Here is a 16,468-nt window from a genome sequence, read left to right as displayed (position 1 = left end):
TAGTAAGTTTGTGAATCCACATTCATGTAAATATAGTTATATATTTCCACAGATAAAAATTAAATCACAGCAGCAGACTGCTGAGTCCGCACTGGTAAGTTTCTATGGTTACCAGAAACAGAAGCACGTGCGCGAGACAGCCATTGCTTTGCTAGTGCTAATTGTTTCTCTGATTGACGTTAACAGTGGCTGCAAATTAAATAGTGTTTTGAATCATCACTGTAGAGATAAAAGGCTAACTTAACCCTATATTTTACTTGTTTATTTATTTTCGTATTAGTGAACTGTGTCTCCCCCTGCTGTAAAAACTACAAACTAGTCAATTTTAATACAGTCATAAAACAGACATTTCTATAATTGGATCAAAACCGAAGTTATTAAAATAAATCCCGAGAGACACATGCACAGCTGTTGTAGGTTTTGTTTATTGATACAAAAAAACAAAACAAAACAAACATTTGCACAAAAACAACCATATATAGTAACAAAATTTAAAAATATATAAATTTATCGATAATTATAAACCTTATCGCCTTCCAATGTAGTGTTTTTAACAGGAATAAAGCATTTAGCACATCAGGCTCACTGCATATTAAAAGACAATATTGGCAATATGACATGCTAGTTATATGATTAATGTTTACTACTGTACATCCGGAACAGCGTTTGCGTTATCAGTTGATTCGATTATATTTCATAGCGTTCAAAAGAAAGTCACAGTCTCAAAGAATCTAGAAACAAACAAAACCAAACAATTTACAAAAGGATACACAAATGTTAATACAGAATACAGTGTCTCCACTCAACCTGGAAAAGTTAATTCAGGCATTTCTAAGCACCTCTCAATGATCCTTTTCATTGCTCGGGCATGCAGAGCTCTTATTTTTTGCCCACCACATATTCTTATTTTCCTTATATATATATATATATATATATATATATATATATATATATATATATATATATATATATATATATATATATATATTTGTTGTCTAGATACACATCCAATGTTTTGCTTGACTAAGCAATCTTATTTCTCATTGCACACAATTTCTTCTTGCTGCATTCAATGTAGATATATTTGCAAAGACACTTTAGCTTCCAAATAATGCAATATTTCACTTTTGCACACTTTAATTGAGCTTTAGATCATATTTATTTTCACAGAATTTGTGTAGATGTTTAAATCTCCAGACCGCAACACAACCTACTGATATTTCAAGGGATATAACTCCACTTGGCACATACACACACAAACATATTTGGGCACCTTTGCTATTACATAAATAACATAAATTACTTCGATTTTGACAAGAGGTGCATACTTAACATGTAAAACTCGTCCTGCCCATTTATTTGTTTTTTAACTAAAGCTGAAAAATGAAAGCTCCAAGCACCGAGGAACTGAGAAATTTACTCCCATCGCTTATTTATTTTTTATTTATTTATTTTTTTGCTACGTGTCTGCTTCAGCTTTTTAATATATTGTCAGGAGGATATGGACGTTCATGCTGGGTTTAGACTGACTGGAAATTTGAAATGAGCATTGAAACAATAACAGTGAGTAATCAAGATCTTTTAGGTTTTATCATGTAGCTGTCTGATTGATAAATATGCAGATACATAAAACACAAAGCTATCAAAATATAGAATATGTACAGGTTGCATATCCTGTCGAAACTCTCCTATAATAACTAAGAAGATCGAAAAGATTGAACTTTTTAAGCCAGATATCTTGTTTAGAAGATCATCTGTGTATTAGAGATGGACTAAATGGTTTAGACGGATCTCTCAGTGTCATCTACATTCAGCTCGAGAAAGCAAGGAATCAGAGATATGAGATAATCAGAGATATGCATCAGACAAAGATTTTCGAATGAAAACATTCCTATATAACCACAATTATGATACATTCATGAACTTGCTATTTTAATCGTACTTTTTATATAATTAAAACACCATTCGTCAAGAAGTATGAGTATTCAAGTTTAAAAATGAGAGCTCAAGATACTTTTGAAAACATTTACAGTTCTGATTATCAATCTGTGAAAACTTGTTATTAGGCTAACACACTTAATCATACAACAATAAATGTAGGCAGTAATGAGCACCTTGTGACTAACACTGACTTGTTAGTATTACTGGTAATGGTGAACTAGCCACCGGTGTAATCAAAAGAAGAATGTACCGAAGCAAATGTCAAGACAGAGAAGGTTTTTTGGCAGTTTAGAAGCACTGGTTCTGCCTAAGATATGAAGACAAGCCCAAAGTATGAGATAGTGGAATGGTCTGTGATCTAGAAGTGCACAGAGCTTGGAAAATAGCACCTACTCACTAGAAACAAGTACCAAAACTGGTATTGTGCGTAATTATTCAAAAGAATAACTCACCCGAAAAATGAAAATTTTCTTCGAATTTACTCATCTTCAGTCATCCAATTTTTACTTGAGTTTGCTTCTTCATAGGAACAGATTTGAAGAAATGTATCATGAATGGGTGCCGTCAGAATGAGAGTCCAAATAGCTGGTAAAAACATGACAATAATTACTTGAGGACTGTTGTGATGTTTTTATCAGCTGTTTGAACTCTCATTCTGACGGCACCCATTCACTGCAGAGGATCTATTAGTGAGCAAGTGATGTGATGCTAAAATCCTCCAAATCTGTTCCTATGAAGAAACAAACTGGGTGAACTGTTTCTTTAACCAAGAGTGGAGTGACCCCTGAAGTGGTCACATTATAGTGATGTTTTAACTGCAATGGTGAACTATTGTACAGTCTTAAACACAGAAACAACATGAGCATCAGTGCTCAAAATAACAATTTAAGTCAACCATTTTACCCAGTTTTCACATCCCAGAAATGTCCAAGATTATGTCACCTCTTTAATTGTGTTCTTTATATAGACAGACACATCTTTAGGGACGTCTATTTAACTTTTTCCTTTAAACCTTGTTCGGTTATTATTTACATACTGTAAGTAACGCAAATATCAAGGGATGATATAAAGAAAAAAATCGTAGTAATTAACAAAAAAGTGCAAAAGTCAACTGATGAATTAAACACCACTCGGAAGGCACACCTTAACACGGTTGGAATTAAAAAAGCAAATAAGTGCATTTAATCATGTTAAATTATAAACAATGCAGCAAAATTAAAGTTATCAAAAAATGTGAGAAAATGTTGTTAAGTGTGTGAAAATGCAACAACCTGTATGGGACAGTCTGTCTCTCTGCACCCGAATTTCACGATCTGAAGACATGCACTGCTCGAACCACGTACTGTCGGCAGATGGGACACTCGTTCATGCGTTTCCCGCACTTGCTGCATGTGACCATGTGGCCGCACTCCAGCAGAACGCAGTCAATGGGGGAGTCCATGCAGATCTTGCACAGGTTCTCCTCCTGGCCGCTGGGCTCAGCAGGATCAGCTGGAACAATGGTGAGGAATTCAATTATCAGACACAATTCCAGGAACTGTAATATAGCATTTGGGGTCTTTTTGGTACAGAATCCATAAAACATACCTGCTTCTGTTTTTGTATTTGAAACTGAAAGTAAAAGAAAGTGCAAGAACATCAATTTCAGTAAAATTGAAGAACAAAAGTAGATACACTTATCATGATTTAAGTTGCAGTACTGTTCAAAAGTTTGGGATTGGTAAGGTCTGTAAGAATAATAAAAAATAAAAAAAGTCTCATGCTCATCAAGGCTACATTTATTTGATCAAAATACCGTACAATCAGTAATATTGAGAAATATTATTACAATTTAAAATGGATAAAAATCTGTTTTGTGTTTCAGTATATTTTAAAATGCAATTTATTCCTGTCATGACAAAGCTTAATCAGCTGCCTTTACTGCCAAGTCTGCGGTCTACTTTAACATTTTTGTCGCAGGTCGTTTTTGACATCTGCCAATTGAAGCGACTCCAATAACATGATATTTTTCCCCTGGAATCCGAATTTTATTAGGGGAACCCTGCCAAAAACATGTATTTATAACCCCGGAATGAAATTTTTTAACTGGGGACCCCCTTGAAACTCCCTTTTTTAAGATTGGGCGGATTTTCTAGTGAAAACCTGGCAACCTTTGTAGCATGACGTTTCATGAGACATTTTTTTTCATCAGTATTGCATTTTTTTTTTTTTCTCGAATGTTTGTTGTTTGAATTTAACACATTTTTTATATTTTGTAACATTATACATGTATTTACAGTCACTTATGATCAACTGACTTCATACTGGCTGAATACAAGCAATAATTTCTTTAAAAAAATCTTCCCGACCCAAAACTTCTAAATTGTAATGTACATAAACCAGGGTGTTTTTTTAGCTGTCCATTTATCATTACACACATGCTAAACAATAACACTGATATTTCTCTCTTAACAAACAAAACTGCAATTTTTTGGTAACCAGCCCAGGTCTTTAAGCACCAGACAACACTATCACTATGATGATGGTTCCACAGTGTGCATGCAGAAAGACGTACCCAGGTTGTGAAGGTCTTTCTGATCATTAAAGAGGAGGGTGACCTTCTCCATTAGTTCCCATTTCTCACAGCAGCCCTGGTAGTTCACAAAGTTACGTGCCAGAATCTCCTTCAGCTGCCGCACGCTGAGGCCTTCGATGTCCTCCACCCTGCTCAGGTCAGACAGAGAGGCTCTTCTGCTGAGCACCAGCGTCTCCTCACTGTCTGTGGACTACGTGAAGTGCAGATAAATCACAGTTATATCTGGACAAGAGGCTATTACAACTACAAAAATACAGTATGTTCCATCCATACCTCTTCCTCATCATCCTCATCATCTTCTTCGCCCTCCTCATCTTCTTCGTCCTCCTCTTCACCCTCTTCATCCTCCTCTGTGAGGGCTTCAGATTCTGCAAGAGGAAGGGAAGGCAGAGGAGGCACAGACGGCTGTGAATGGGATTCGGCACCGCCGCTGCCTCGGGGAGTTTGTTGAGCCAGCACCAGCTCCACCAGCTCCTCCTTCTCTCGGCACATCTGCGTGGGGGTTTCGTGCAGGTGGAGATAGTCACGGAGGTCCTTCACCTTCAGCCTGATCAACTCGGCCCGTTCAAAGAAGGTGCCGTGGAGCCGCTGACAGGTGTGGCACATCCGCGGCCGGAGGTCCATCTGCACCGAGCAGAGGCTGCAGAAGCTGTTTTTGCAGTCCATGCAGACATGCTATGAAATGGATTGAAATCAGCAAAAATGCTCAAATCCAGTTAGAATTTATTTGGACTTTTTGCTTTAATAGTAAGATTTAAGTAGATGTAACCCGATTTACCGTTCTTCCGACGTCAAACTGGCCTCCGCAGGCCTTGCACAAGTGTTCGGGTGGTGCTGGGAGGGGGCTGGGGCCCGAGTTTGTGTAGGCCTGGTGCCATGAGCTGCCGTTTTCTTCCACGGTGGCGGTGATGTCCACACAGAGCAAACTATAATAAAAGTTCTGCACAACCCATCCTGCCCATACAAGAGCGTATTACATACAAATATATAGACAAATATATGTGTCTAGTTATTCTAAGATTGGATTATTTATTCTGCGAGTCAATATATGTTTGTATTTGCTATTAATAAATATTTCCCTCTGATGAAGGATTTGAAGAAGTGACCCTAGTATTAAATTAAGGTCTATATGTTTTAAGAAACATGCCAATATTGATAAGCCAGATCAAATTGGACACATATAAATAACAGTCATATTTCATCTTCATATTACGGTCGGTCTAACCTCTTTTTGTTTCCCCTCAGAAAGTCTACAAGGTAAAGAAAATCTATCTGTGACACTTTTTTCTTTTACCTTTATGAGCATTTTAATATGGTTATCAACCAGTATTAATTCTATACTATTACAGAATTTGCTAATATTCTGCTTACGTTTTTATATCTTCAGCTTTGGTTATGTCTTTTGTCATTTTTATCTACTTCTCTATACATGTGTGTGTGTGTATATCTATCTATCTATCTATCTATCTATCTATCTATATATATATAGAGAGAGAGAGAGAGAGAGAGCACATTCCTTTTTTTTATTCTTTTTTTAGTTTTCTACCTATTTTTTAATCTAATATTAATGTATTATTTGCAACTTTATGTAAATTAACCAAAACAATTTGAACTCTGTTACAGTAACTGTTATTGTTATTAAACATGTTGCTATATTAAAACACGTGTGACAATTAGAGAATAATCTACTATACCTGAACAAAACAAAGTAAAAATGGCAGTTCACGTTGGCCCTGTTCTTTCAGTCAAAGAAGTATTGGTAAAGTGCAGTAGTTCTGCGACTGCTCTATTGAGAATTATTGTGATGCAGTAAGACATTTACATGTATGCAGCCTACTCAGACTGCTTTGCTATGATGGGCGCTTATGATGTCCAAAACTGCTGTCTAGACAGGCAGAACACTAGGTTTTAAGAGATAGCAATAGACTGTATCTTGTAAAATATAAGATAACTGAATGCATATTAAATCTTACCCAAAATATCCGTTCCAACGTCCTGTTATAGCCATAAAATATGTCTTTAATCGGGAACGAATAAACGATAAAATACTAAATGAATGAGTACACTCTGTACAGAAATACAGGTGAAATCGCTCTGCAGTTCCCTTGACAAACGCAAAGTGTGACGTCAGAACGTGTAATCACGCGAGAGAAGCCAGGGTTTCTTCCAGTGTTGCCATTTCCGCATAATTTTATTATTTTTCTTTAAAAATAAATAAATAAATAAATAAATAAAATCAAACATCATGAGCATAATATGTTGTACTTACATTAAACAAATTACCATTGTTATTAATGCATTTTGCCATTTTTATATATATACCGTAATTATTTTATTATTTATTTTATTTCTCTCTCTCTCTCTCTCTCTCTCTCTATATATATATATTAAAAATAAATATAAATAAAATAATATAAATAAAATAATTACCTACAAATAATAAATACCAAAATATTTGAAAGAAATTATAACATATAATAATATAGAGAGGCATTCCTTGATGCTTTAAGGATTGGAATAATAATAATAATTTATAAAATAAAATATTTTTACATGCCCCCCAAAAAATTTATTTACAAAAAAAACTTTTCTCTCTCGTTTTTCTCAACCTCAGTTGTAAAACCTTCCATGTGCAGATTTGTCAGGTGGTTATTTTTCTAGCGGGATCTGGCAACATTTCCCCCCTCCTCTCTTTCCCCCCCCCCCCCCCCCCCCCCCGTCCTCTCTTGTGGTTTAGTGATCATCAGAGTTATACTGCCATCAACTGGGCTGAAATATCAAGGAAAGACGTATGTGTTACTTAAAAATGTACTCCAGAATTCATTCCAATTTTTTTATTTTTTATTTTTTTCTGTTTCTTAAACGTATTTGTTTAATTATGGCTTAATGTTATGGTGAGAAGATAGATAGGTGTTGCCTATTACTAAATCACACGGAGAATCTGTATCTTAAATATATCTGCAAATCTCATCAAGGCCAATTACACACAATAACTTCCTCATGCAACAGATCAGAGGATTTAAAGGATCTGCCAACTAACGTTAGGGGAAATGGTCCTCTCTGCGCCAGAAGAGTACGCTGTTGACTAAACTTTCATTGAGAACTGTTCAGTGTCCGAGCAAGATTGATCTAGAGAGAGAGAGAGGTCAGTGGATCAGAGATGACCCTTCAGCAGTGCTTCTGGTGCGGACTAACACATAATAGACTGTATAAAAGCAGGGCTAACACATTGGTCCGTGTACGTTTTGATAGTTTGTTTTTTCGATTGAAACACAAAACAAAATAACGAGAAACCACCTGTTTTTCGTTTGTCGTTTCAAACCAAAATCAAAGAAACGGTAAAAAAAGAGCCGTTCTCCCGTTTTTGGTTCTGAATCTAAAAACGAAAAATGACAAAACCAAAATCAAATAACGGTCCGATTTTGGTTTTTTGAAATTCCTTTTTCCATTTTTTCGTTTGAAGATCTACATTGAAATACAGACAGGTTGGCCACGTGACCCGGAAGTAATAGTAAATATGGCCTATCAAAATAAAAGCCAAGCTTTTTACAAACGTTTTATAAGTTGGTAATATAGGTTAACCTAATAACTTATTGTGTGTGCAGAGTTGTTACTGTTAGCACTATATTATATAATTAAATTTATATTTAATGTGGTTTCCACCGTAATGGACAGCGATTCAACGTGAATTCCCACGTGACGTCATGCGCAGGCCTAACTAATAATGAGGGAGATTGGGATTCCGCCATCAAAATATCAGTCTCTATCTCGTCTTTGCCATTCGATTGACACCCTCGTAAAACTTGTGTTGGTCCTCAAATATAATTTTATCCTAACGCATCATATCTATTTTCAAAAAGCCCAAGGACACGCTGTTACCTCGCTCACGTTATAAAGTGTTAATATAAATGTATTGAACTGGCTAGTTAACTAATAGTGATAGTAGTTTGTTTATAATACAATAAAAAACGACATATGTGAAGGTTCTCAGTCCTCCATGTAACGTTAATAATCCAACGAAGTTTAAAATCAAGGGCAGTTCAAAACGATTACAGACACCAGTAGGTGTCGCACTGTGTCTGCTTTGTGCGAGCTACTGTCATGGAGATATTGCTTTATGTTCTGTAATTAAAACACTTTCCATTATTTTCATTACAACTGTGCTTTCACAAATCACGTTTCCTAGCACAGCTGCTTAAGGCATTAGCCTACTCAATAAAATGAGCTCTTTCTCCTCATGTTTGATTGTCTGATTTACATGTGCTATAATACTGCGTGAAGTTTTAGTTGACTGTAACACTCACAAATTTAAAAACATGTCTCACATATAGGCCTTCAGTCCAGTTGGGTGTGTGGTTCTACTGTGTTATAATAGACAACAAGCAGTATGTCATGAAAGTGAACATAATTTATTTTATTAAAATATTTATATTAATTTATTATTTGCATAAAATAACTGTTCCCCCTTTCTACCAGCAGGTGGCAGTATTTAAATGACTGACTGTATGGTGTCTTTGGTAACTGTTTTAAATCAAGATTACTGATACAGATGTATTTATTGTTGTTCATTGTATTTTGTTTTTATTTGCCTAGTTATCATCATCATCATCATCATTCACCCAGCCCAGAGTTAAACCTGCTTCTGTTTTAACCTGATTATAACACTGCACTGCTATCAGCTTCTTATAGCAGCTCAGACAACAAACTCACATCAGACATGTCCTAATCCTAATGTAGGCCATCTAGCCAAAATAATGATTTACCAGTGTGCTATATACTGTGTGAATCTTTCTTCTCTATACACATTCCAGTTTGTATAACATACAAAACTCTGATTGTGTCATGCCAGTGAAGAGAATCCGTACAAGTCTTGAAACTTTATATAGCACATACATGCTTTCAAGGGCAATGCATGTACAATCAATGGCTGCAGAACATTTGTTAAGCCCTAAGGTAAGAACATTTTACAAGGTCCTCAAAAGAAAACCCCAAAACATAATTACATTACTAAAAACAGGCTGTCAACGCTGATTACATCAGGAATAACTGCAACAAAACGTTTCCAGTAACTTTTGATATGTCCTGCTTATTGACTTGGACGAATCTTTGCCCGTTCCTCTGTACAGAACAGCTTCAACTCTTGGATGTTGGTGGGTTTCCTCACATAAGCTGCTTGCTTCCTCATCCTTCCACAACATTTCAATCATTTTAAGGTCATAACTTTTGACTCTGCCTTTCCAAAACATTCACTTTATTCTTCTTTAAGGTAGGTGGGTATATTTTGTCACAATATAATATATATAATAGTATAAAGTATAAATTGAGTTTGTATCTCCCTTCTGGTACATAGCAGACATTATCAGGCTAATATAGAAGCAATTATAAAAATGGTAAACATAAATAAACTATGATCAGTGGAGCAGTGCTGAGGATGAACTATAGTTTAAGAGTCTGATAGCTTGGGGGGAAATGTTGCTCTGCAGTTGGTGCGGCAGCAGAAACTTCTATATCTCTTCCCAGAAGGCAGCAGGATGAACAGGCTGTGGCTGGGTGGGTACTGGGTCCGTGTACGTTTTGATAGTTTGTTTTTTCGATTGAAACACAAAACAAAATAACGAGAAACCACCTGTTTTTCGTTTGTCGTTTCAAACCAAAATCAAAGAAACAGTAAAAAAAGAGCCGTTCTCTCGTTTTTGGTTCTAAATCCAAAAACGAAAAATGACAAAACCAAAATCAAATAACGGTCCGATTTTGGTTTTTTGAAATTCCTTTTTCCATTTTTTCGTTTGAAGATCTACATTGAAATACAGACAGGTTGGCCACGTGACCCGGAAGGAATAGTAAATATGGCCTATCAAAATAAAGGCCAAGCTTTTAGAACGGTCATAATATGCAGCGCTAACGTTATACGAGAGTAACCTTAGAAGAAGAAAAATCTATTAATAAATAGCCTTATATAAACCTGGACCGGAATAAATATGTTAGCAACAGTAGTTTATTACAGCTATTTAATATCGTGCCTATCCAGACATCACCAGTCACGTTTAATGAGCGCATTGTTTGGCTCAATACAGTTGGTAATATAGGTTAACCTAAGAACTTATTGTGTGTGCAGAGTTGTTACTGTTAGCGCTATATTATATAATAAAATTTATATTTAATGTGGTTTCCACCGTAATGGATAACTGTTCCCCCTTTCTACCAGCAGGTGACAGTATTTAAATGACTGACTGTATGGTGTCTTTGGTAACTGTTTTAAATCAAGATTACTGATACAGATGTATTTATTGTTGTTCATTTTATTTTGTTTTTATTTGCCTAGTTATCATCATCATCATCATCATCATCATTCACCCAGCCCAGAGTTAAACCTGCTTCTGTTTTAACCTGATTATAACACTGCACTGCTATCAGCTTCTTATAGCAGCTCAGACAACAAACTCACATCAGACATGTCCTAATCCTAATGTAGGCCATCTAGCCAAAATAATGATTTACCAGTGTGCTATATACTGTGTGAATCTTTCTTCTCTATACACATTCCAGTTTGTATAACATACAAAACTCTGATTGTGTCATGCCAGTGAAGAGAATCCGTACAAGTCTTGAAACTTTATATAGCACATACATGCTTTCAAGGGCAATGCATGTACAATCAATGGCTGCAGAACATTTGTTAATCCCTAAGGTAAGAACACTTTACAAGGTCCTCAAAAGAAAACCCCAAAACATAATTACATTACTAAAAACAGGCTGTCAACGCTGATTACATCAGGAATAACTGCAACAAAACGTTTCCAGTAACTTTTGATATGTCCTGCTTATTGACTTGGACGAATCTTTGCCCATTCCTCTGTACAGAACAGCTTCAACTCTTGGATGTTGGTGGGTTTCCTCACATAAGCTGCTTGCTTCCTCATCCTTCCACAACATTTCAATCATTTTAAGGTCATAACTTTTGACTCTGCCTTTCCAAAACATTCACTTTATTCTTCTTTAAGGTAGGTGGATATATTTTGTCACAATATAATATATATAATAGTATAAAGTATAAATTGAGTTTGTAACTCCCTTCTGGTACATAGCAAAAATTATCAGGCTAATATAGAAGCAATTATAAAAATGGTAAACATAAATAAACTATGATCTGCTGCTGAGGATGAACTATAGTTTAAGAGTACGATAGCTTGGGGGGAAAAGTTGCTCTGCAGTTGGTGCGGCAGCAGAAACTTCTATATCTCTTCCCAGAAGGCAGCAGGATGAACAGGCTGTGGCTGGGTGGGTACTGTCCTGTTGCAATGGCATATTGGATTTTAATATTTGTATCAATATAAGTGTGATGTAGCTTCAGTGAAGATGTAACCAGCAAAAAAAATAAATAAATAAATATGGATGTTACTGTCATACAATATAGAAAAAGAGGCTTAGGACTACAGAGATATATAGGGGATACATGGGAATGTTTAGAAATATCATTACTATGACTACAATTTTTATTAAAATGTAATTATTGTAGTCAATGGGAATATATAACTATTAACACACTGTAACACTAACAAGTGAAATGAGACAGAGGAAAATTGCTTGAGACAACTGTTGAAATACTTGTTGAAAATTATTCTGAATCTTGCAGATGTGATGGAAAACCCAGTTGTGGCACCGTGCTGCCGCAGCCTCGTTGGATGCCGGGTCTGCGTTGAGCAGTGGGCAACTACCTAGCCGCACTACCCAAAATGCAGGGACAAGATGTTCCAAGAAAAAAAAAAAATTAAATTACAGGGATGGGGGAGTTTGTGAATGTTTTGAAAGACACTATTAGTTAGGAGATTGTTTTAGTTAGTTTTTATTTTAGGTTTAGGTTTAGGTTTTAAGTTAAGTTAAATAGTTAAGTTTGGTTATGTTCATCTGTTATGTTATTTTATGCAATTAATAAATTGTTCAATTTTATTTTCTATTACTGTCACTTGCAGAACTCCTTTTGTTGTATTCATTTTATGTTATTTTATGCAAATAATAAATTAATATAAATATTTTAATAAAATAAATTATGTTCACTTTCATGACATACTGCTTGTTGTCTATTATAACACACTAGAACCACACACCCCACTGGACTGAAGGCCTATATGTGAGACATGTTTTTAAATTTGTGAGTGTTACAGTCAACTAAAACTTCACGCAGTATAATAGCACATGTAAATCAGACAATCAAACATGAGGAGAAAGAGCTCATTTTATTGAGTAGGCTAATGCCTTAAGCAGCCGTGCTAGGAAACGTGATTTGTGAAAGCACAGTTGTAATGAAAATAATGGAAAGTGTTTTAATTACAGAACATAAAGCAATAGCTCCATGACAGTAGCTCGCACAAAGCAGACACAGTGCGACACCTACTGGTGTCTGTAATCGTTTTGAACTGCCCTTGATTTTAAACTTCGTTGGATTATTAACGTTACATGGAGGACTGAGAACCTTCACATATGTCGTTTTTGTTTGTATTATAAACAAACTACTATCACTATTAGTTAACTAGCCAGTTCAATACATTTATATTAACACTGTATAACGTGAGCGAGGTAACAGCGTGTCCTTGGGATTTTTGAAAATAGATATGATGCGTTAGGATAAAATTATATTTGAGGACCAACACAAGTTTTACGAGGGTGTCAATCGAATGGCAAAGACGAGATAGGGACTGATCTTTTGATGGCGGAATCCCAATCTCCCTCATTATTAGTAACGTTATTAGGCCTACGCATGACGTCACGTGGGAATTCACGTTGAATCGCTGTCCATTACGGTGGAAACCACATTAAATATAAATTTAATTATATAATATAGTGCTAACAGTAACAACTCTGCACACACAATAAGTTATTAGGTTAACCTATATTACCAACTTATAAAACGTTTGTAAAAAGCTTGGCTTTTATTTTGATAGGCCATATTTACTATTACTTCCGGGTCACGTGGCCAACCTGTCTGTATTTCAATGTAGATCTTCAAACGAAAAAATGGAAAAAGGAATTTCAAAAAACCAAAATCGGACCGTTATTTGATTTTGGTTTTGTCATTTTTCGTTTTTGGATTTAGAACCAAAAACGAGAGAACGGCTCTTTTTTTACTGTTTCTTTGATTTTGGTTTGAAACGACAAACGAAAAACAGGTGGTTTCTCGTTATTTTGTTTTGTGTTTCAATCGAAAAAACAAACTATCAAAACGTACACGGACCGTACTGTCCTGTTGCAATGGCATATTGGATTTTAATATTTGTATCAATATAAGTGTGATGTAGCTTCAGTGAAGATGTAACCAGCAAAAAAAAATATATATATATATGGATGTTACTGTCATACAATATAGAAAAAGAGGCTTAGAACTACAGAGATATATAGGGGATACATGGGAATGTTTAGAAATATCATTACTATGACTACAATTTTTATTAAAATGTAATTATTGTAGTCAATGGGAATATATAACTATTAACACATTGTAACACTAACAAGTGAAATGAGACAGAGGAAAATTGCTTGAGACAACTGTTGAAATATTTGTTGAAAAATATTCTGAATCTTGCAGATGTGATGGAAAACCCAGTTGTGGCACCGTGCTGCCGCAGCCTCGTTGGATGCCCAAAATGCAGGGACGAGATGTTCCAAGAAAAAAAAAAATTAAATTACAGGGATGGGGGAGATTGTGAATGTTTTGAAAGACACTATTAGTTAGGAGATTGTTTTAGTTAGTTTTTATTTTAGGTTTAGGTTTTAAGTTAAGTCAAATGGTTAAGTTTGGTTATGTTCATCTGTTATGTTATTTTATGCAATTAATAAATTGTTCAATTTTATTTTCTATTACTCTCACTTGCAGAACTCCTTTTGTTGTATTCATTTTATGTTATTTTATGCAAATAATAAATTAATATAAATATTTTAATAAAATAAATTATGTTCACTTTCATGACATACTGCTTGTTGTCTATTATAACACAGTAGAACCACACACCCCACTTGACTGAAGGCCTATATGTGAGACGTGTTTTTAAATTTGTGAGTGTTACAGTCAACTAAAACATCACGCAGTATAATAGCACATGTAAATCAGACAATCAAACATGAGGAGAAAGAGCTCATTTTATTGAGTAGGCTAATGCCTTAAGCAGCTGTGCTAGGAAACGTGATTTGTGAAAGCACAGTTGTAATGAAAATAATGGAAAGTGTTTTAATTACAGAACATAAAGCAATATCTCCATGACAGTAGCTCGCACAAAGCAGACACAGTGCGACACCTACTGGTGTCTGTAATCGTTTTGAACTGCCCTTGATTTTAAACTTCGTTGGATTATTAACGTTACATGGAGGACTGAGAACCTTCACATATGTCGTTTTTTATTGTATTATAAACAAACTACTATCACTATTAGTTAACTAGCCAGTTCAATACATTTATATTAACACTTTATAACGTGAGCGAGGTAACAGCGTGTCCTTGGGCTTTTTGAAAATAGATATGATGCGTTAGGATAAAATTATATTTGAGGACCAACACAAGTTTTACGAGGGTGTCAATCGAATGGCAAAGACGAGATAGGGACTGATATTTTGATGGCGGAATCCCAATCTCCCTCATTATTAGTTAGGCCTGCGCATGACGTCACGTGGGAATTCACGTTGAATCGCTGTCCATTACGGTGGAAACCACATTAAATATAAATTTAATTATATAATATAGTGCTAACAGTAACAACTCTGCACACACAATAAGTTATTAGGTTAACCTATATTACCAACTTATAAAACGTTTGTAAAAAGCTTGGCTTTTATTTTGATAGGCCATATTTACTATTACTTCCGGGTCACGTGGCCAACCTGTCTGTATTTCAATGTAGATCTTCAAACGAAAAAATGGAAAAAGGAATTTCAAAAAACCAAAATCGGACCGTTATTTGATTTTGGTTTTGTCATTTTTCGTTTTTAGATTCAGAACCAAAAACGGGAGAACGGCTCTTTTTTTACCGTTTCTTTGATTTTGGTTTGAAACGACAAACGAAAAACAGGTGGTTTCTCGTTATTTTGTTTTGTGTTTCAATCGAAAAAACAAACTATCAAAACGTACACGGACCATTGTGCCCGACACGTTAATAAGACAACGTGGTAAAGGGAGAAGCGCGCGCATTAGCAACAACCGCACGATGTGGACTGACGATTCATTTTCCTTTTGATCTGACACCAGACCATAGACTGTATAAAAACAACACCAGACTAATATCCTCAATATTAATAACAGTAAGTATCTCAAGTAAACTGTTTCAGTACTTTTGTGAGAGGAGGCAAATGTTTTGCAAGATAATTTTAAAGGGACACTAAGTAGGAATTACTCCCATCTAGTGGTGAAATTGTATTTTGCATTCAAACTAATTTTGCTCTCCAGCGCCTCGCTTTTTCAAATGCGCGTTGCATCTAGGGTAGGCGATATGTACCAAAAAAGCTTTGACAGGATGTCTTCTAATAGCACTTCGTCGAGTTTTCCTTCAGGTGAACAGGTGTGTTATTTCAAACAAACTGCAACATGACCATAAACAAACGAATGTTACAGTATGAAAATTACTGACTGTGGAAAACATGAAATATTGTAATTAGTAGTTATGTCTTCTTTATTCGTTATATTTTCTGAATAATGTGCATTGTTAGATATAAAAAAAATATTATAATATAGACTGTAACACTGACTTACCTGTCGAGAAGAAACTGGCCACTTCAGCGTCTCTTTTGAAATCTTTATCCAGCATTAGCTCTTTCCACCTAGAAAAAGCTTCCCCGACATTAACTCTTGTTTTCTGTAATCTACGGTCATGTTTCCTTTTACGTTCTATTTTTGACTGTTTTGGCGACGATGTTTTCTTCTCCTGTGGCGCGGCATATGTATGGTCCATAATAAGAATGCAATCCAGACTT

At 35.4% G+C, this 16,468-nt stretch overlaps 1 protein-coding gene across 1 annotated transcript; it reads right to left on the bottom strand.

Annotated features, from left to right (window-relative positions):
* Positions 1-1,568: 1,568 nt before the first annotated feature.
* LOC127941324 (E3 ubiquitin-protein ligase rififylin-like) lies at positions 1,569-6,642 on the bottom strand. Its single transcript, XM_052536270.1, has 6 exons — positions 6,490-6,642; positions 5,295-5,470; positions 4,790-5,191; positions 4,496-4,706; positions 3,529-3,552; positions 1,569-3,432 (listed from the first exon to the last, which is right to left on the bottom strand). Exons 3-6 carry the CDS (start codon positions 5,180-5,182, stop codon positions 3,248-3,250), a joined length of 813 nt encoding a protein of 270 aa, XP_052392230.1. The 5' UTR covers positions 5,183-5,191; positions 5,295-5,470; positions 6,490-6,642; the 3' UTR covers positions 1,569-3,247.
* Positions 6,643-16,468: the final 9,826 nt, after the last annotated feature.

This window comes from Carassius gibelio, chromosome A21 (assembly GCF_023724105.1).
Source record: "Carassius gibelio isolate Cgi1373 ecotype wild population from Czech Republic chromosome A21, carGib1.2-hapl.c, whole genome shotgun sequence".
NCBI classification, from domain to species: domain Eukaryota; kingdom Metazoa; phylum Chordata; class Actinopteri; order Cypriniformes; family Cyprinidae; genus Carassius; species Carassius gibelio.
The sequence above is the reverse complement of the archived record's forward strand: the minus strand, read 5'-3'. Positions and strand labels throughout refer to the sequence as shown.